Here is a 17,825-nt window from a genome sequence, read left to right on the forward strand (position 1 = left end):
ATTTAAACCTATATATATGCCTGATTTTACATTTCTCTTAGGGCCGGTCTAGACCTACCCAGAGGCCTTGTTCCCTCTGACCTCCCCATTCAGGTCTGGTCCTGCTCTTTGGTGCTGGCACATGAAGAACCAAAGAACCAGATGAGACTGAGGGGCAGAGGCTAACAGTGAGACCCCCTCCTGCCAGGAAGTAAGGGGCTTGAAGTGGCTGCTCTGGTAGCCAGGGGTCCTGGAGTGGGCAGTATACGAGGGATGGCAGGTGGTTAGGGTAGTCTGGAGTTGAGGTAATGATCTGAGAAGGCCTCATTAACCAGTGAAGGAAAGAAGAAACACAGGGCAGCCAGACAAGACACCTGGTGATCAGGACTCCAAATGAGGGCTTGGTCACAAGGACTAAGCTCCAAATATGTGCAGAGCAGAACAAGCCTGACTTATGACTGATCATCTGAACTCCTACCTGAGGGTCTCTGAATTTCACCAGTCAGGCTTGGGTCTGCACCCGCAGCAGGAATGCTGGCTGGGGAGCTCAGGGAGGAAGCCAGACAGGGCTCTTGCCCTTGCCAAAGCCCTGGACGCACAGCGACCCTGGTGCCCAGGGCCGACTCTGGACCTGACCAATTCCACACCGTGGTCCCTTTGGACCATGAACCACAGCATGGCCCAGGGGGTAGCCTCTGTTTTTGCTCCCAATTAGGCAGCTCCAGGTACAACACAGAGGACTCTGGCTCCGGGGCCAAAGGCATCTGAGGAATTCATGCAGGATCCTGGTCAGCCACCCTGCCTGGAACCTGGTTTCCTTTGAACTCTAAGATTACACAAGCTAAGGTCTGTCCCAATCCTTGATCCACTAACACACAAAACCAGGTCAGAAGGGGGTTGTGCAGCCCTTGGGTACAAAACAAAAGACTCTCTTCACCACCCTGGTTATGTTTGCCATTCAAACAGGACAAAGTGCAGGTCTCCCAGCCACAGCGAACCAGCCCCGTGGTGTGGTTCTGCTACACTTTGAAGGGTAGACTGCCGTCAGATTAATAAGGCGGTCATTGCCTTTTCCGAGCTTGCATCCTGGGTTCTTTGTCTGGGACAAGGGGGGCTGGTTTAGAGCACACAGGTTTGGGGGCCTTGGCGCTTGGCCCTTTTGCAGGTTTGCCCTGTTCCTGGTTTGACAACCAAGGGACTCCTCTTGTGTGGTCAATCTTGGAGACAAATACTTTGAGAGGAGAGACATGAGACAAATATTATTAAGGGCCCTCTGAGACTTAGGCAAGGCCATTTTATCTCGTTAAACATGCTCGTCCGTGTGCGCACAAACACACACATCCTCTTAAACACCAAGTTAAAAGCTATCTTTGAAAAAAATCTCTTTTCAAACATTTACTTTCGAGCTACATGTTTTCCCATTCCAGCCAATAGAGTTGTGGAGATGTCACCCAGGGCAGGACTGGAAGTCCTTTAGGCCAAACTATTCCAGAAGTTCCTGCCTTTTGCCCAGTTCCCAAGGACCCCTGCAGGTTACACTTTATGGGAATAAAGGGGAAGATCCATTCTGGTTTTGATTTGACAGCAATGAGGTACTATTCGGTTTTATTAGACACAAGGAATTATTGATCCAAGTCAGAAGCAGCACAACTACTGCCATGTTAGAAGGATTAATATGCACCAGCCCTGACTGTGACTTGCGGAGGCCCTCGCCTGGCCCACCCCAATCTTCATGCCTTCTGAGAGTCCTTGGGGAAGAGACCTACCACCAAGGTCATCCCTTCCAGCACCTAACTCTTCTGTCTGCTAAGAAAAATATCAACCAGATTATTCCTAAAAAGATCATGGTTATCTTTGCCATGTGTCGAAAAAGCCAACCTGGGTCCCAAAGTATCTCAGTCCCATGTTTCCCAGTTGGGAAGCAGAACACAAATCTCAGTAAAGACCTTCTCTCTTCAACTAGTCACCAGAGAAACTGAAAGTAATGAAAAATATGTATACCACCCTTTATGCCACAGGTTTGTAAACTCAAATGTCCACCAGGACCAGGCAGGTGGCATAGATGAGTGAAGTACAGTGGTAGGGTGGATAGATGGGTGGGAGGAGGGTTCCAGGGCAGGGTGATTACAGCAAACCAGACTTAATGGCATGCCCCATCCTCCACCCAGAAAACCAGCTTTTTTAACATGCAATCTCTCAAGTTTCAAATACTGGCAACAAATACAAAAGGATTTTAAACACAGCAGAGACTGTGCCTTGTAACTTCTGCCTTATATAATTTCCTACCTTAATAAAAGCTCCCTCCCCCCACCAAATAATAAGACTCCAACCCAATTATTACAAAGAAATTAACAGAGAAATAGAAAAATATAGCAGCTTCAAAAATACCAGTTTCCCCATTTTAAAACAAAATCAGTGGTAATTCTTTGAGTTCATTCATGTGTAGGAGGTCAGCCAGGTCTACCTATTGGTAAGACAGCCTTGCATTATTAGAATGACACCTGCTACTAACCAACCCCAAATAAGACATCACCCTGCCTGCCTTCACACTATCCCCACCAGGCAGAGAAAGGATAGAACCAGGCTACATATTATGAAGAATAAATTGAAGCACAGAGCCAGGAGGGACCCTCCTTGATATCACATGGCCCCTCAGCCACAGGTTTCCAATTCCACATTTTGGTATCAGAGATGAAAGCCAACGTAACTACTGGAAGGTATGCAGCACCTTATAGAATCCTGGGTAGATAGTAGCCCAACTGCATGTTCGCTGAGCAAATCATGCACGAATGAATGAATCTAGCTACTTCCCTTAGACAGTGCTTCCTACCAAGGAAAATCAGGAGCTGCTCTTGCCATTCCAAAGACCGCATTTCTCCAGGGGCAGGAGAGGAAGGCAAGGGAGGTAATGCAGAGTTCCTTCTATGAGTGAACAGATGGCTTTCCTGGTTTTTAAGGGAATATCATCGACCCGGTCTGACTCATAAACAGAGAAAAAAGGATTCAGGAACTTGGCACTTCTGGGTTGGGTCTGCTTTGACCTTGGACAAGGGCCTGAGATTGAGATAAAGGCCCACATCCTTATAATCCATACCCCTACCTTTCTTGTTTGGTGCCGGAGGCAGTTCCCAGGATCCTTATTCTCAAAGGATTTGGCACAGAAAGTCAATGTCAACATGAGGAAGAAAGAGGCCATGCAGAGCATGTGGATGTCTTGGCTTTGACCCAATAGGTCCCCAGGGCAGCAGTGCAGTCTTTTATTCCAGCTTGCTCTGGCAGCCAAGATCTCAGGAAGCCCAACCCTCTCTGCTGGGGTGGGGGATGGGGACTTCCTAGAATTTCAGAGAAGAGATTGGCTCATCCAGAGTTTCTCAAAGGTGCCATGATGGGCAATTTGGGTGGAATAAGTCTTTGCTGTTGGAGTCTGTCCTGTACGTTGTGAGAAGCTCACTAAGTTCCAGGGGCACCTCACGGTCATAGTAACCCTCCTCCCAATAAACACACAAACACACACACACACACTTATAGTTTCACACACGCATACACAAGCTTCCAGTGCTACCTGGAACGGCAGTCTGGCCCTGGGTTAAGAGCCCCTGGGCTCATAGTCCCTCAAGTGTATGAAACAGAAGCCCCAAAGTTTCAATGACAGGTCTAAGCTTCCCACCCTTTCCTGATCTGATGACAGCTGATCCAGAGTTCTTTCCAGTTGCACTTGAAATGATGGATGCTCATGCCAACACACCATGGGCTGCCACAGCACCACAAAACCTCAAAGTAGACAGCCATCTGTCCCAATGGTGTAGAAAGACCGAGGTCCAGAAAGACCTAATAACCTCACTGTGATCAGAGAGTGAGCAAATATGAGGTGGGGGGCAGGTTCCAGGAAAATAAGTTTCCCTAGCTGGTTCAATGCAGCAGCCCCTGACAGGTGGGGCCTCTGTGTAGTTACAACATTCCAAGGTCAACATAGAGGCAAGGGAACTCGGTGAGAAAGAGCCAGTCCCCAGTGTGCAGGTTAGAGTGCAGGTAGCCCAGGAGCCCAGCCTTCATCTCGGGTCTCCAGTGGGCTCAGCAGGAGTATGGACAAGTCCATCACAGGCTCTCGACCCCTTCCCAGGGTCCTCACAGTCTCCGTTGGGACATATAGCTGTCAGTGACAGCTCCTCCTCAGGATCCTGGAGGTGATCTGAAACACAAGGGAAGGAATCGCTCAATCAGAAGTCAAGTTCATGAGGGAGTAAGCTAGGAATGAAAGGGAGGAAGTTGGCCCCAGTCAATATCTACTGAAAAACCACAGTAAAGTACAAATCAAAAACCTTAAAAATGTACATACCCTTTGACCCACCAATTCCACTTCTAGGATTTTATCCTAAGGAAATAATTAGGAATAATTAGTGGAACTGCTACAGCCACCTGGCTTCCAGCCCAGATGAAACGACACTAAGGGTGGCCCAGCAGAGAGAAGAACCTGGGTCCCCAATGGGGTCACTGGGCTCCTGAATCAATCAGCTCTGAAGCTGACTCTTCCTCTAGACTATCTTTTAGGTGAGATACTGAATGCTTTTGCCTCTATGCCAGCTGGAGTCATGGTTTCTCCACCTGCAGCTAAAAGATTCCTAACCAATTTAGTGTCCAATGAAGGGACTCAATGACTCACCCACATGGTGGGAGTCAAGCATTAGAAATGATGCATAATCCCTGCTCAGTGGGGAGTCAGCTTCTCCCTCTCCTTCTGCCCCCAGCCTCTACTCATGCACACTCTCTCTCTCAAATAAATAAAATATATTTTTTAAAAAGACGCATAAAATTCTGTAGGACTAAACACACACATACACACACACACACACACACAAATTCAAGTAAAACTGGGGGAATCTTAACAAGATCTGTGGGTTGTTTCAATGTCAATATCCCAGTTGTGATATTATCCTACAGTTTTGCAAGATGCTACTATTGGAGGAAACTGGGACAAATGTACACAGGATCTCTTGGTATGATTTCCTACAACTGCATGCGAATCTACAATTACCTACCATTCCCCCCAAAGAGTAAAGATGTTATTGGTATGTAATTACTGCCGTGGAGTATTGCACACTCACAATGTTACTGTGAAGGAAGTAGATTCCAAAACAGTATATATAAAAAAAGAAAAAAGAAAAACAGTATATATAAATGTCTGTACGTATGATCCTATTATTTATTATATGTTATGGATGTATATGCATAGTCCATGAATGCAATTTTAATACATTCACTTCTACTGGAGAGTAAATAATTTGTTACATGCTACAGGGGCACCTAGCTGTATTGGTCCAAAGAGCATAAAACTCTTGATCTCAGGGTTGTGAGTTTGAGTCCCACCTGGGGAATCAAAGTAGAGATTACTTAAATAAATAAAACCTTTGAAAAATTGGGTATATACTACAGAAAGGGAAGTTATCCAAGATTTATGCAAAGTTTTTTATGATTCTGGGAAGTCTGGGTGGCTCAGTTATTAGGTGGCTGCCTTCAGCTCAGTTCTTGGGGTCCTGGGATGGAGCCCTACCCCAGGCTCCCTGCTCAGTAGAGAGCCTACTTCTCCCTCTCCCTCTGCCACTCCCCCTGCTTGTGCCTGCTCTCTGTCTCTCTCTCTGTGGAATAAATAAATACAATCTTTTTAAAAAATTGTTTAAGATTCCTTTACTTTATTATTTTTTTCCTTTCGGTTTCCAGAAATATCCAAAATGATGATGGAGAGATTGAAGTTAACATTTTTGCAATTGAATGTTTTAAATATCTGACACATTTCACAGATGACTCATGCATTATATAGAAGTGTATTTATTTATTAAAGATTCGTATTTATTTATTTATGAGAGACAGAGATAGAGGCAGAGATATAGGCAGAGAGGGAGAAGCAGGCTTCCTGCAAGGAACCCAATGTAGGACTCGATCCCAGGACCCTGGCATCACAACCTGAGTCAATGGCAGATGCTCAACTGCTGAACCACCCAGGTGCCCCTAGAATTGTATTTATTACAATTTAAGTAGCACAAGGAGCTACATGGACAGAATGATCTGTGCCAAAATACAGATGATAGTTTTTTGAGTGACAGAATTAAGCAAATGATTTTAATATTTGTTCTCCTTTTTCAAATTTCTTGAGCTTTCACCTTGTGATAGGCTGAATTCTAAGATGACCCCTAAGATTTCCACCCCTTGGCGTACTCATCCTGTATAATCGCCTCCTTTCAGTGTGGATGGGACCTGTGAATATGATGGGATAGTCACTCCCTTGATTCGGGTACCATATATGACAAAAGTGAGTCACTCCTGTGGCTGACACTGTAGGAGACCACCAAGCCTCCTGCTAATTGAAGAAGCCGTTGCTGTGTTGAGAGCCGTGCGGAGGGCTGGCCATGAGAGCGGGCACAGGCCCAGCTGGCAGCCACCGGGAAGGCAGCGAAGAAGCGGACTCTGCCCACAGCCACGTGAGCCTGCAGGACTCGCTCCAGGAAGGAATGCGGCCTTGGGAGCCCCTGAACAGAAGGCCCGGCTAAGCCCTGCCCGGACTCCTGACCCACGGAGATCCAGAGGAATTAACGGGTGTTGTTTTAAGCCGCTGAGTTTGTAGTAACGTGTTCTGTGCCGAGGGAAGGCCGACACCTCGCCTAATGATTTTTGTAAACATAAGGGACACAATAAAGGTTTGTTTTAAAACACTGCCCGTTGTTTCTGTGACAGAGCTGTACTGTTCCGTACACTTTGGGGGTGTGGGCCACACACGTTTAGCAGGTTACAACTTACTGCCCCAGGGCTCCCTATCTCTGTCACAACAGCCTCAATGCCTACTGGGTGCTCCTGTGGACTTCGAACAACTGTCTTTCCCCTGCTTCTCCCTTTAGTAGCCTGACGATCCTCCCCTAAGAATGGTTTCCAGCTAAGTTCCTGCCTCTCTGTTTCCAGACTGCCAGCGTTGGGTCCAGGCTGCCTGTTGTTCCTCCTGGGACTACACAGTGCCCTCCTCACTGGCTCTGCCTCTTGTCTCTCCCTGCCTTGTCACCTCTCCAAAATGCTCCCAATCTGGTCACCCCTGCTCAGAAATGGCCAACAGCTCACTATTCTGGAAAGACTTGGATCCAGGGTCCTGGTTTGGTCCCAACTCTCCTCCTCAGCCGCAGGCCTACCAGTCTCCTGTACCTCAACCCCCGCTCTCCGGACAGGGGCTCCTTCTCCGAGTGTGACATCATGCCACCGCCAAGCCTTCGTTCATACCACTTCCTCTCTAAGTCTTCCCATTTTCCAGCCCCTAGCTCCAATGTCACTTGTTCCTGATACTCCCTGGATCCTCACAAGAGGATGGAATGCTCTGGTGCCAAGCACCCCACTGTGCATGGGGCGGACACCTGCATTCCAGACCTGCCCACACCAGCTGCCCTCATTGGTGAGAGACCCATGGGGCTAGAGCCCTGCTGGGGCGCTGTGCGCCCTTTGCCTGGTACAAGAGCACCTCACATCACTCACCTCCACACCCTGTTCCACCTTGGATATTGGTCAACTCTATCCCTTAGGTCCCTGTGTACACATGACCACTCCCAGAATCCCAAGCACCTAGTCCCAAGGGTCCAGTAAGCCAGGAAGGCAGCACACTCACCCTGAGCTGGGTCACTGGGGGAGGTGGCATCTGGATCCTTCCCCCGGCTCCAGGGACCCCAGGAAAAGCATGCCAGCAGTGCTGGGAGGCCCGGTCTCTCCCAGGGTCCTGCTGCTAGAAAGAACACAAAGTCCCAGACGCAGCAGGTGAGCATGTTTGACAGGACTGGGAGATTTTCTGTTCAGCAAACCAAGAGCTTCAATTATCAACTGCCCTAGTTTCAACTGTCTGGGTCAAAAAACAAAGATTCTGATTTGTGAAAGGGGTGGAGTTTTTGTATTTCCAACATTGACCCCCGCCCTGAAAAAAGATTGCTATACTTTATCCTCACAAAACCCTATGATATAGGTACCATGTTAGGGAAGCTGTAGTGACAAAAATGACATGAAACCAGTAATAATTACACAGCACCAAAGATTATACTCAAAGAGCAGAAATTTCCCCGAGTTTTAGTTCAAACTCTTTCTCAATGGGAACAGATTTAATCTTTCTGATAATTACTATAAAACAATCACATGTTCAGTCTAGTTTCCTTATTATAGTACCACTCAGCATCTGAGAGCCCCAACTCTGGAATAAGGCCAACTGGAACACAAAATGTCCTGTTCATAAATCCTCACTCAGGACCGATTTACTCTTACTTTGCACCCACTCCTAATAAAACTGGATCCTTCGTTGGATTAGGATTAGGATCCTCAACTGGATTAAGCGCATAAACTAGGTAAAAGGTCACTGCCAAGGATCGGCAACCTAAACGTATAACAGTCAGCAGGCAGTGAGGAAAGAGAATGGAAAACTTTAAAAAGCCAGATGCAGTTGCTAGCAAAACCTTAGCAACATGAATCCATGGCGCTGTCCACTCTGCAAAAGCCCCGAGGAAACCAGTGGACAGGGAGTTATGATTACATTCATGATTTTTGGTCATTAATGGAAGGTTTCACGTTGTTAAGGATGTTTTTATAAAAGTAGAAACGAGTTTTAAAAGTAGAGAATGATTCCTCTGCAAAGTGTTAAGATTTCTTAAGTGTTAGTATTTAAAAGGAGGCAAGCGGGGGGGGGGGGGGGGGGGCGGGGAGCCCTGGGTGGCTCAGTGGTTTGGCGCCTGCCTTCAGCCCAGGGCATGATCCTGGAGTCCCAGGATCGAGTCCCAGGATCGAGTCCTGCGTCGGGCTCCCTGCGTGGAGCCTATCTCTCCCTCTGCCTGTGTCTCTGCTTCTCTCTCTCTCTCTGTGTGTCTCTCATGAATGAATAGATAAAAATCTTTTAAAAATAAAAATATAAAAGGAGGCAAGGATTCTGCATGCAGGGCAAGGTGTTGGGAAATGGGTATAATGGTGGTTAAACACACAAAAGGGAAGTGACAAAACCAGGTGGTTAAGAGTTATGGGATTTCACTCGCAAATTTACAAGTGGGAGTGGGGAGGGCCAGGGAAGACTTCCTGGAGGAGGAAGTTCAGTCCCAAATCTCTTGATGGGATTGGTCAGGTGAATAGGGAGAAGCAGGTTGTTACTCAAGGCAACTGCAAGGTGTACAAGGAGGCCAGGGCACACTTGGCTCTGGGGAATTAAAAGTTGTTCCTAGAGGGACGCCTAGGTGGCTCAGCGGTTGAGCAGCTGCTTTTGGCTCAGGGTGTGATCCCAGATTTCAGGGATCGAGTCCCATATATGGCTCCTTGCATGGAGCCTGCTTATCCTCCCTCTGCCTGTGTCTCTGCCTCTTTCTGTGTCTCTCATAAATAAAAAATAAATAAATGAATAAATAAAAATCTTTATTTTATTTTTTTAAAGATTTATTTATTTATTTATGACAGACATAGAGAGAGAGATAGGCAGAGACACAGGAGGAGGGAGAAGCAGGCTCCATGCTGGGAGCCCCACATGGGATTCGATCCCGGGACTTCAGGATCACGCCCTGGGCCAAAGGCAGGCACCAAACCGCTGAGCCACCCAGGGATCCCAATTAATAAAATCTTTTAAAAAAAAAATTGTTCCTAGAGAATGGGAGAGGACTAAGAGACTAAGAACTCAATCTTCTAGGCTCCAGTTCGTTAGGAGCAGAAAATCTGGTTGTATTAAAGTCCCTCCTTTCCCTCATAGGGCGGGGTCAGTGAAAGGGCTGGCAACCACAATCACAATAACAATCCACCTCAGGACATGCCCTATGTCTTTCAGGACACTGGTTATAGAGTTTCAAGTTTAGCTCCTACCACAGACTCAACAGAAAGTTGTAGGCATGGGGTGGGGTTGGGGGGTCGTGCATAGGTTGGGCCAAGCTCTAGGGCTGAGATGCATGGTCTTCACCCAGGCAGGCCAAGCTAGCTGGTAGCCCTGGGACATTTGTGACATCAGAGGTACCAGGTCTCCTTGCTGGAAAAGGCCCCCTGAAAGCCTTGGCATCTCTCAGTTTCTGGTTAACACACCAATGCTCAGAGGAGCAGAACACAGTCTCTGCCTTCCTTAACTCTTTAGCTGTTAAAAGGGGAGGCTGGAGGGCTTGGGCGGGGTGGCAGCAGGTGCTGGGAAGGTGGGGTCGGGAAGACATCTGGGAGAGCAACAACAATCCTGCTCCTCTCAGCTTTGCCAGATCCAGCTGTACTCAATGTCAGTATTTTAATCCTAAAATCCGGAAAGGCTCTTGTGAAACCTTCTGCACCAGGGTGGAAGAGTTCTGACACTTCTGCTGATGACAGACCCTCACTCTCCTCTTCCACGCTTCAGAAGGTGGAGAGCAGCGGTGGGTGCACGACCAGAGTGGGTGGCCAAGAAGGATTCTGGGCCTTCAGTCGCCCACACCTCCAAGTCCTGGCATCTATTCCTTATCTTCTCCCTATGACCCTGTGTGGTGCTTCCACGCTGAGCCTCCGGCGCCGCATCCCTGGCTGCACAGCGTCTGTCTAGCAGCTCCAGGCACCGCCAAACCCCTGGTCCCTGTTCCCCTGATCCCCTTCCCACTTGGAACTTGGGCCTCCGGAGGCTTTCTCACGTGCTCTGCCTCCCTCCAGCTCCCAGCACGGTCCCACCCTCTCTCCATCAACTTTCCTGCCCTGAGCTGGTCGGCTCGGCTTTCCCGAGCCCCTGCGTCTCTTGGGCTCTCTGGATCCTTCCGGAACAGAGCGGACCCGTGCCCAGGCCCCGCGCGGCTCTACCTGGAAGGCCGAGTGTGAGGCACCTCCCCTCCCGGGGCCTCAGTTTACCGTGGTGCGCCAGGAGGGAAGCTGGCCTAAGGAGTTCCAGCCTGGGGGGCCTCCCCCAGCCGCCCCCGCCCGCGCCCTCCGGGGCCCCGGGTCTCACCTGGTCGCGCGGGCCCGGCGGCTTGCAGCGCCCTGCAGGCGGCCGCCTGGACGGCCAGGCTGGAGGCCGGGTGGCCGGGGCAGTAGGCGGCCGCCTGCACGGGGCCCCCCGCCTGGCGGCCGAACACCGCGCGCAGCAGCGCCTCCAGGAGCCGCAAGCCGGGCGCCGCCGCGTCCTCCGGGCCGGCCTCGGCCACCAGCACCCCGACCAGCGCCGCGCCCGTCCGCCGGCGGCCGCGCACGTCCCGCAGCATCTCCCGCAGGCGGCGCCGCGGCTCCCGGGCGCTCAGCGAGGACGCGCGGCACAGCACGAAGACGAGCGGCGAGCGGATGGCGCGCGCCCCCGCCGGCCCGGGCGCCCCCTGCGCCCCCCGCGCCCCCCGCGCCCCCGGCGCCCCCGGCGCCCCGGCCCCCGCGCCGCCCGGCTTGCCCGCGGCCGGCTCGGGCGGGAACACGGCCCGGGCGAAGTCCCGCAGCAGCGCGCGGCTCTGCTCGCGCTCCCACAGCTCGCCCACCAGCAGCACCTGCCCGCGGCCGCCCGCCGCCTCCACCAGCGCCTGGAAGGGCGGCTCGGCCGGGAGCGCGGGCCGCGCCGCCAGCTCCTCCAGCTCGCGCTCCATGCTCGCCGCCGCCCGCCCTCCGCGGCCGCCGGGCCCTGCGGCGCCAGCCGCGCCTCTCGGGGGCGCCCGCGCCCGGCCCGCAGGACACGCCCCCGAGGGCCCAGCCCCGCCCGCCCCCCGGCCCGCGGGCCGCGCGTCCCTCCGTTGGTCCGTCGGTGCAGCCGTCCACGCACCGGTTCGTCCATACGTTTGACGGACACTTAGTGAGCCCCCGCCAGGTGCAGGGCCGCCAAAGGTGGAGGAAGACAGAAAATCATCGTGGGAACAAAGACGCCTTCACCAGTTAGATGGGTTGGACACGCGGAGCAGACACTCGCGTGGATCCGGGTAGTTTGGACACTGGAGCTTCTGCAGCTGTGCCGCTTTGGCGTGTTGGTGGGGGCCCCAGGAAAGGGAGTGCAGGGAGGGGGGAGGGTGGTGAGAAAAGAGGGGAAGCAGGGATGTCTTCTCTCCTGTCACTTAATTCACCTCTTGGGCCTTAAGCATTTAGCAAAAGCTAATCGAGGGCTCCTCACCTCAACAAACACTTATTACCCACAGGGCGCTGTGGGGTGAAAACCAGGAGGACAGTATCACTCCCTGTAGAGCAGAAAGCTCAGGAAGGCAGATGGGGGCGCTGATGGTACCGGGACCTAGGGGGCGGGGGTGTGTAGAGGGTGACAAGAGGATGTCAGTAGGCCAGGTTAGAAGCAGAGATGAAGTTCTGTTAATTCCAAGGATCTAGGTCAGCTTTGTCCAATGCAACATTCTTTGATGATGACACATTATATGTTATCTATACTGTCCAATGCAGTAGCCAGGAGCTCCCTGTGGCTATTATTGCTTGAAATCTGGTTAGTGCAACTGAGAAGCTAAATTTTACACTTGATTTCATTTTAATTAAGTGTAAATAGCTGCATGCAGTTCGTGGCTGCAGCACTGAACAGTGCTGGTCAAAACTCTTTACTTGTGCCCTGTTACACTGGACAGACCAATGACCCCTTTGGGTCAAGAGCATGTTCATGCTCAGCTCTCTCCTCCATATCACCCCCAATCTGCTCTTCAGTTACCCTATTTCCTTTCCTCTATAATTATGCTGAAATATCTCCTCCTGGAGAATTTGTATGTCTATTCAATAAAACACACCTTTTTTTGAGCACTTATTGTGTGCAAACAGGGGGGGATTTGAAGATATACAGGCAGCCCTGCTTTAAGCCTAATTATCCAGCAGTTGTTTTAGCCAATGTTTGGAGTGAAGACCCCATATCCTTGTTGCAGGTCTAGTTAATATAAACCTCTTCCCTCTATGTATCGTCTTTGCTCGGGGCAGAGATCCAGGGGCTTGGGTGGGGAAAAACCCAAGATTTGAAGCAAGAAGCCCTGGGCCAGAATCAGGGTGATTCAGTCACTCAACCTGTATTTATTTATTTTTTTAACATTTTTTTAAAGATTTTATTTATTTATTCATGAGAGACACACACACAGAGAGAGAGAGATGCCGAGACACAGGCAGAGGGAGAAGCAGGCTCCACGCAGGGAGCCGGATGTGGGACTTCATCAGGGTCTCCAGGATCAGGCCCTGGGCTGAAGGCGCTAAACCGCTGAGCCACTGCGCTGCCCCCAACCTGTATTTCTTGAGCATCTCTGCTGTGTACTGTGCCCAGTGCTAGGGAGACAGCTGGGAACAGGCCAGATTCCTACCTTCATGGAGGGGCTGGTCTAGTGAGAGCTGGTAGAGAAGGAGAAACAAATAAACACATAAACAACAGCTTCAATGGGTGATCAGTGCTATGAGAAAAGTAGTGTATGGCCGACAATGGTCATGTACTTGAGATGCTGGCTTCTTCCTGGGGGTATAATCCTGAAGATGCCACAGAAGCACATCTTTTTTTTTTTTTTCCACAGAAGCACATCTTGATGAGGATTAAGAAAGGAATGTAAAAACCATGAGAACCTGCACCCCTCCCCCCATTCCTACCTCCTCAGAGGCAGCAGGTGGTTGAGTCATGGAATGTGGGAACCAACAACAGCCCCTTGCACACGAGAGCTGGGTGCTATAGAGGGGGATAGGCTCAGTGAATGTCTTATAACAAACATGTGCTTTTCTCTGCCTACATTGGCTTGGATAGATCATGCCTAGTCCAAGCCCCAGCCTTATCACCATCACTGCCACGGTGCTCCGAGGCAGGAAAGAGTTGCGCTAGCCAGGAATGGTAACATCAGCCTGGGGTTAGAAGCTTAGAACAACCAGACCTGGCAGCCCCAAGCAGTCCTGGCCCTTCTTCCCCCTGCCTGGTCAGGACATTCCAACCACATGACCCAGCTCATGAGAAGAGTAGTGGCCAGGGGAGAGTGCCCAGAAGTTTCCTGAGAAAGGTGCCTGGTAAATATTGGGAGGGTCAGAGGCACTTGGGGGGTAGCCAAATTTGCATTGTAATGCCAGAGGCAATTCCCCTGTCCTCACTGCCTCTCCCCCACTTCTTTAAACTCCCCAGGAGGGAGGATACTAGGTAAAATTTAGGCTTAAGCCTCTTTCTGGGTAGCCAAGGTAGCTGATATCCAAGACAATATCGATCATTGGGAAAACTGACCAGACTTTGGAAAGTTTAAGACAAAGCAGATTTACATAATACATGAATTAAGATTCATTTCTGATGCTAATAGCACAGACTCCAAATAATAGCTACTAATAAATAGCAGAGACTCACAAACACAGTGTAAGTTTATTTTAACCTTTTGGAGAAGTGTGGAAGTGGACCGTTCATGGCCATTAGAGTAGCTTTGTATCACTAGTTCTTTGAGGACTCAGGTTTCTTTCTTTCTTTTTTTTTTTAAGACTTTATTTATTTATTCATGAGAGGTACAGAAGGAGAGGCAGAGACATAGGCAGAGGGAGAGAGGGAGAAGCAGGCTCTCTGTGGGGAGCTTGATACGGGACTCCATCCCAGAACCCCGGGATCACGACCTCAGCCAAAGGCAGACGCTCGACCACTGAGCCACCTAGGCACCCTGAGGACTCTAGTTTCAATCCAGTCATGCCCCCCACCCCAATTCATCTTCATAATCCAAACTGGCTATGAAAGCACCAGCCATCACATCTGTATTCCAGGCATCTAGACAGCAAAAGGTTGAGGAAGGAACAAAAATCAGATTGACTTCAGATTTCTTAACAGCAATGCTGGATTTAAGATGATAGTTGCATAATATTTTTCGAGTATTACAGAGAAAGAACTTTGAACCTAGATTTTGATTTCTGGCTGATTTATCAGGTATTTAAAGGATCAGGTTTCTCACATAGAGCCCGTCTTTGAAAACACCATTAGAGGAAACACTCCAACAAGAAAAGAAATAAATACGGGTGTGCTCAACAATAGTCGGAGAGATTCAATCACTTGTTTAAATCATTTTTGTCTAAGTAAATGGTGCCTTGCGGTGCCAGCAATGCACAGCCCGGGTATATACATATAAGCTGCAGCCATGACAAAGCCGGTGGGAGTCCTACCAAGTGGATGGAAAGGGCATTGACCCCATCAAGGTCACCTCTCTGAGGACAGAGGGGAAGACACAGCAGCTGTCCAGAGAACTGCTCTTAGTTTTGGACTGTCTTACAAGGCTTGTCTAAAACCAATGTGCGGGCAGCCTGGGTGGCACAGGGGTTTAGTGCCGCCTTTGGCTCAGGGCGTGATCCTGGAGTCCTAGGATCGAGTCCCACGTCAGGTTCCCTACATGGAGCCTGCTTCTGCTTCTGCCTGTGTTTCTGCCTCTCTCTCTCTCTCTGTGTCTATCGCAAATAAATAAATACAATCTTTAAAAAATAAAAATAAAACCAATGTGCTCTGCCTCAAGCTATTGACTCTTGGGCATTAAATTTACAGGTAACAATTCCCAACCTTCCAGGGATGGGATGGAGGATTAATCAGAGAGAGGGTGGGTGTTAAACAAAGGTCGGAGTCCAGGGCCGGTGAAGTTGATCTTTACCTGTGTTATTTACATGTCAAAGGTTCAAGTATTAAATTAACAGGAAACTACGAAAACCTTAAAAAAAAAAAAAAAAGGCGGGAGGCCAAGATTATTTTTTCCTCCTCTCTGTCCACACCCTCGAAAATATCATAAAAAAACAGGCTTTTTCTGATTTCTCTGTTTTTCAGTGAAGATGCAAAGTGCAACTGGGGTTTCTGAAACTATTTACTTCCCTGGGGTCCCGCAAGCAGAACTTGGTGGGAAGAGTTATGGGAAAGCGCTGATTTGAAAAGAAGGAGTGATCTTGGTCTGGTTTTGGGTGGTACCTCCTCCTCTCTGTCTCTCTTGCTGTCCTTCCTTCCTCCCTCCCCCACTCTTTTTCCCTCCCCCATCTCCCCTGCACCTCCCTCCCCTCCTCTTCTCCCTTGCCCTGCCCAGCCCCTATTTTTCCCTTCCCCATTTGTCTTTCTTCACATCTTTCCTTGCTCTCCCTTCTTTTTTTTTTTTTTTTTAAATTTTTATTTATTCATGATAGCCACACACAGAGAGAGAGAGGCAGAGACACAGGCAGAGGGAGAAGCAGGCTCCATGCACTGGGAGCCCGACGTGGTATTCGATCCCGGGTCTCCAGGATCACGCCCTGGGCCAAAGGCAGGCGCTAAGCCGCTGCGCCACCCAGGGATCCCTCCTTGCTCTCCCTTCTCCCCTAAAACAATTGTTTTCAGAGCTATGAGGACGGTGGGACCTGGGGAGAGTGTATGGGCTCCTGAGGAAGCCCGATAGGGAGAGAAAGATCTTACATGTGAGGAAGACCATGAAAAGGGTTAGGAAGTTGGGGGAGTCCCCAGGACCCAGAGGCAGGGGCAGGAGGAGGTTTTGAGACTTGGGTCTGACAGTGGAGCACCACCTGTGCTGTGTCCTGGCTGTGGGATGACCACGAGGGGACCACTGGACCAGGACTTCATTTCATTGTTGTCAGGGTGGAACATCTTCCTTTCTTCCCTTGTAGGTTCTTTGGCTGGTCTAATAATTAAATTAACATAAGGCAGATTAACAGGAGCAAATGCATTTAATTACATCTATACTGCCACCCCACAAAGACGTAAGACTCAAAGGCAGCGGGACAATTGAGGCTCACATGCCATCCTGAGCTAAGGAAGGGGGGCACTTGGGTAGCTCAGTGGTTGAGCATCTGCCTTTGGCTTAGGTCATGATCCCGGGGTCCTGGGATCAAGTCCCACATCGGTCTCCCCTTAGGGAGCCTCCTTCTGCCTCTGCCTATGTCTCTGCCTCTCTCTGTGTGTCTCTCATGAATAAATAGATAAAATCTTAAAAGGAAAAAAAAAAAAGGAATGGACAGGGGCCTGGGGCTCCAGAGGGAGGAGGACAAGTCACAGGAAGATGAGAAGAGCAGATGTTTGGTAATCAGATATTGGTGTGGCCATGCAGGTAAGTCTCTCTGACTAAAAAAAAAAAAAAAAAAAAAAAAAATCTCTGGTAACAGCTCTCTCTCTCCCTATCTCAATTCTTCTAGTCCATTAAAGAAGTAAAAAGCTTTTTCTGAACCTTTTGGGTCTTGATTGCTTTCCCCTCAAATAATCTACATGCCAAAGTGGCACATTTCTGAGTGATGTATTCTGCTGCCTTTCATCGCCCACCGGGCCAGGGCTGGTTCCTGGTACTGGGAATGCAGATCTCCGTGGCAGCTGGTGTTCTTATGAGGGTCAGGCATCTCAGTTTCGTCTGAGCTTTAGGTAAATGAAGGTCTGATGGAGGTCTGTTAAGATGGCCAGGCAGAAAGGCCCTAGCTCTAATCCCTACTGTACCCTTGCTGGGCCCAGGATGGGTTCCTGGTGTCAGGAGGAGAGGTGGGCAGGCCCTCCAGGGCACACCTGCACTGGCTGAGGCAGTTGGGCAGGCAGGCAATCCTCCATCTGCAGAAATGTGCACTGAGCCTGTGCTTGAGCATCTGACCCCATCACCCCCCCACGAGGGGCACACGTGGAGACCTGGGAGTAACAGATAAAAGAGCATCCAGGCAAAGGCAGGGACACAGCCAGCTCTGCCTGGCATCCAGGAGCAGGTGACAAGCTCGCCTGAGCATTGCCAGCATGTCTGAAGCTTCAGCCCAGAGTAGTGTTGGTGAAATGCAGCTTCAGCAGGCAACTCTGGCGAGGCTGTCTGCACCTGCTGCCCTGGCCTTGGCTTCAAGGTGAATTCATGAGGATCTGCTGGCATCTGAGCCTCAGGCACAGAAGGGAGGGAAACAGCAGCTGACCCAGGCTGCAATGACATAGGGTGACCTCAAATCCACTCAACTTGGTCCTCCTTTAAAATTTCCCTGTCCAGGTCAAGTTAGAG

At 50.0% G+C, this 17,825-nt stretch overlaps 1 protein-coding gene across 2 annotated transcripts; it reads right to left on the bottom strand.

The window, feature by feature from the left end:
* Positions 1-1,344: 1,344 nt before the first annotated feature.
* C8H2orf72 (chromosome 8 C2orf72 homolog) lies at positions 1,345-11,564 on the bottom strand. Of its 2 annotated transcripts, none has more exons than XM_041767574.1 (3): positions 10,907-11,564; positions 7,616-7,726; positions 1,345-4,168 (listed from the first exon to the last, which is right to left on the bottom strand). In XM_041767574.1, the coding sequence occupies exons 1-3, from the start codon at positions 11,523-11,525 to the stop codon at positions 4,029-4,031; spliced, it is 870 nt and encodes a 289-aa protein (XP_041623508.1). In that variant the 5' UTR covers positions 11,526-11,564; the 3' UTR covers positions 1,345-4,028. The 2 variants fall into 2 exon arrangements, with proteins under 2 accessions (XP_041623508.1, XP_041623507.1); XM_041767573.1 differs by having other exon boundaries at positions 7,616-7,729.
* Between the last annotated feature and the right edge of the window lie 6,261 nt (positions 11,565-17,825).

This window comes from Vulpes lagopus, chromosome 8 (genome assembly GCF_018345385.1).
Source record: "Vulpes lagopus strain Blue_001 chromosome 8, ASM1834538v1, whole genome shotgun sequence".
In the NCBI taxonomy this organism is placed as follows: Eukaryota; Metazoa; Chordata; class Mammalia; order Carnivora; family Canidae; genus Vulpes; species Vulpes lagopus.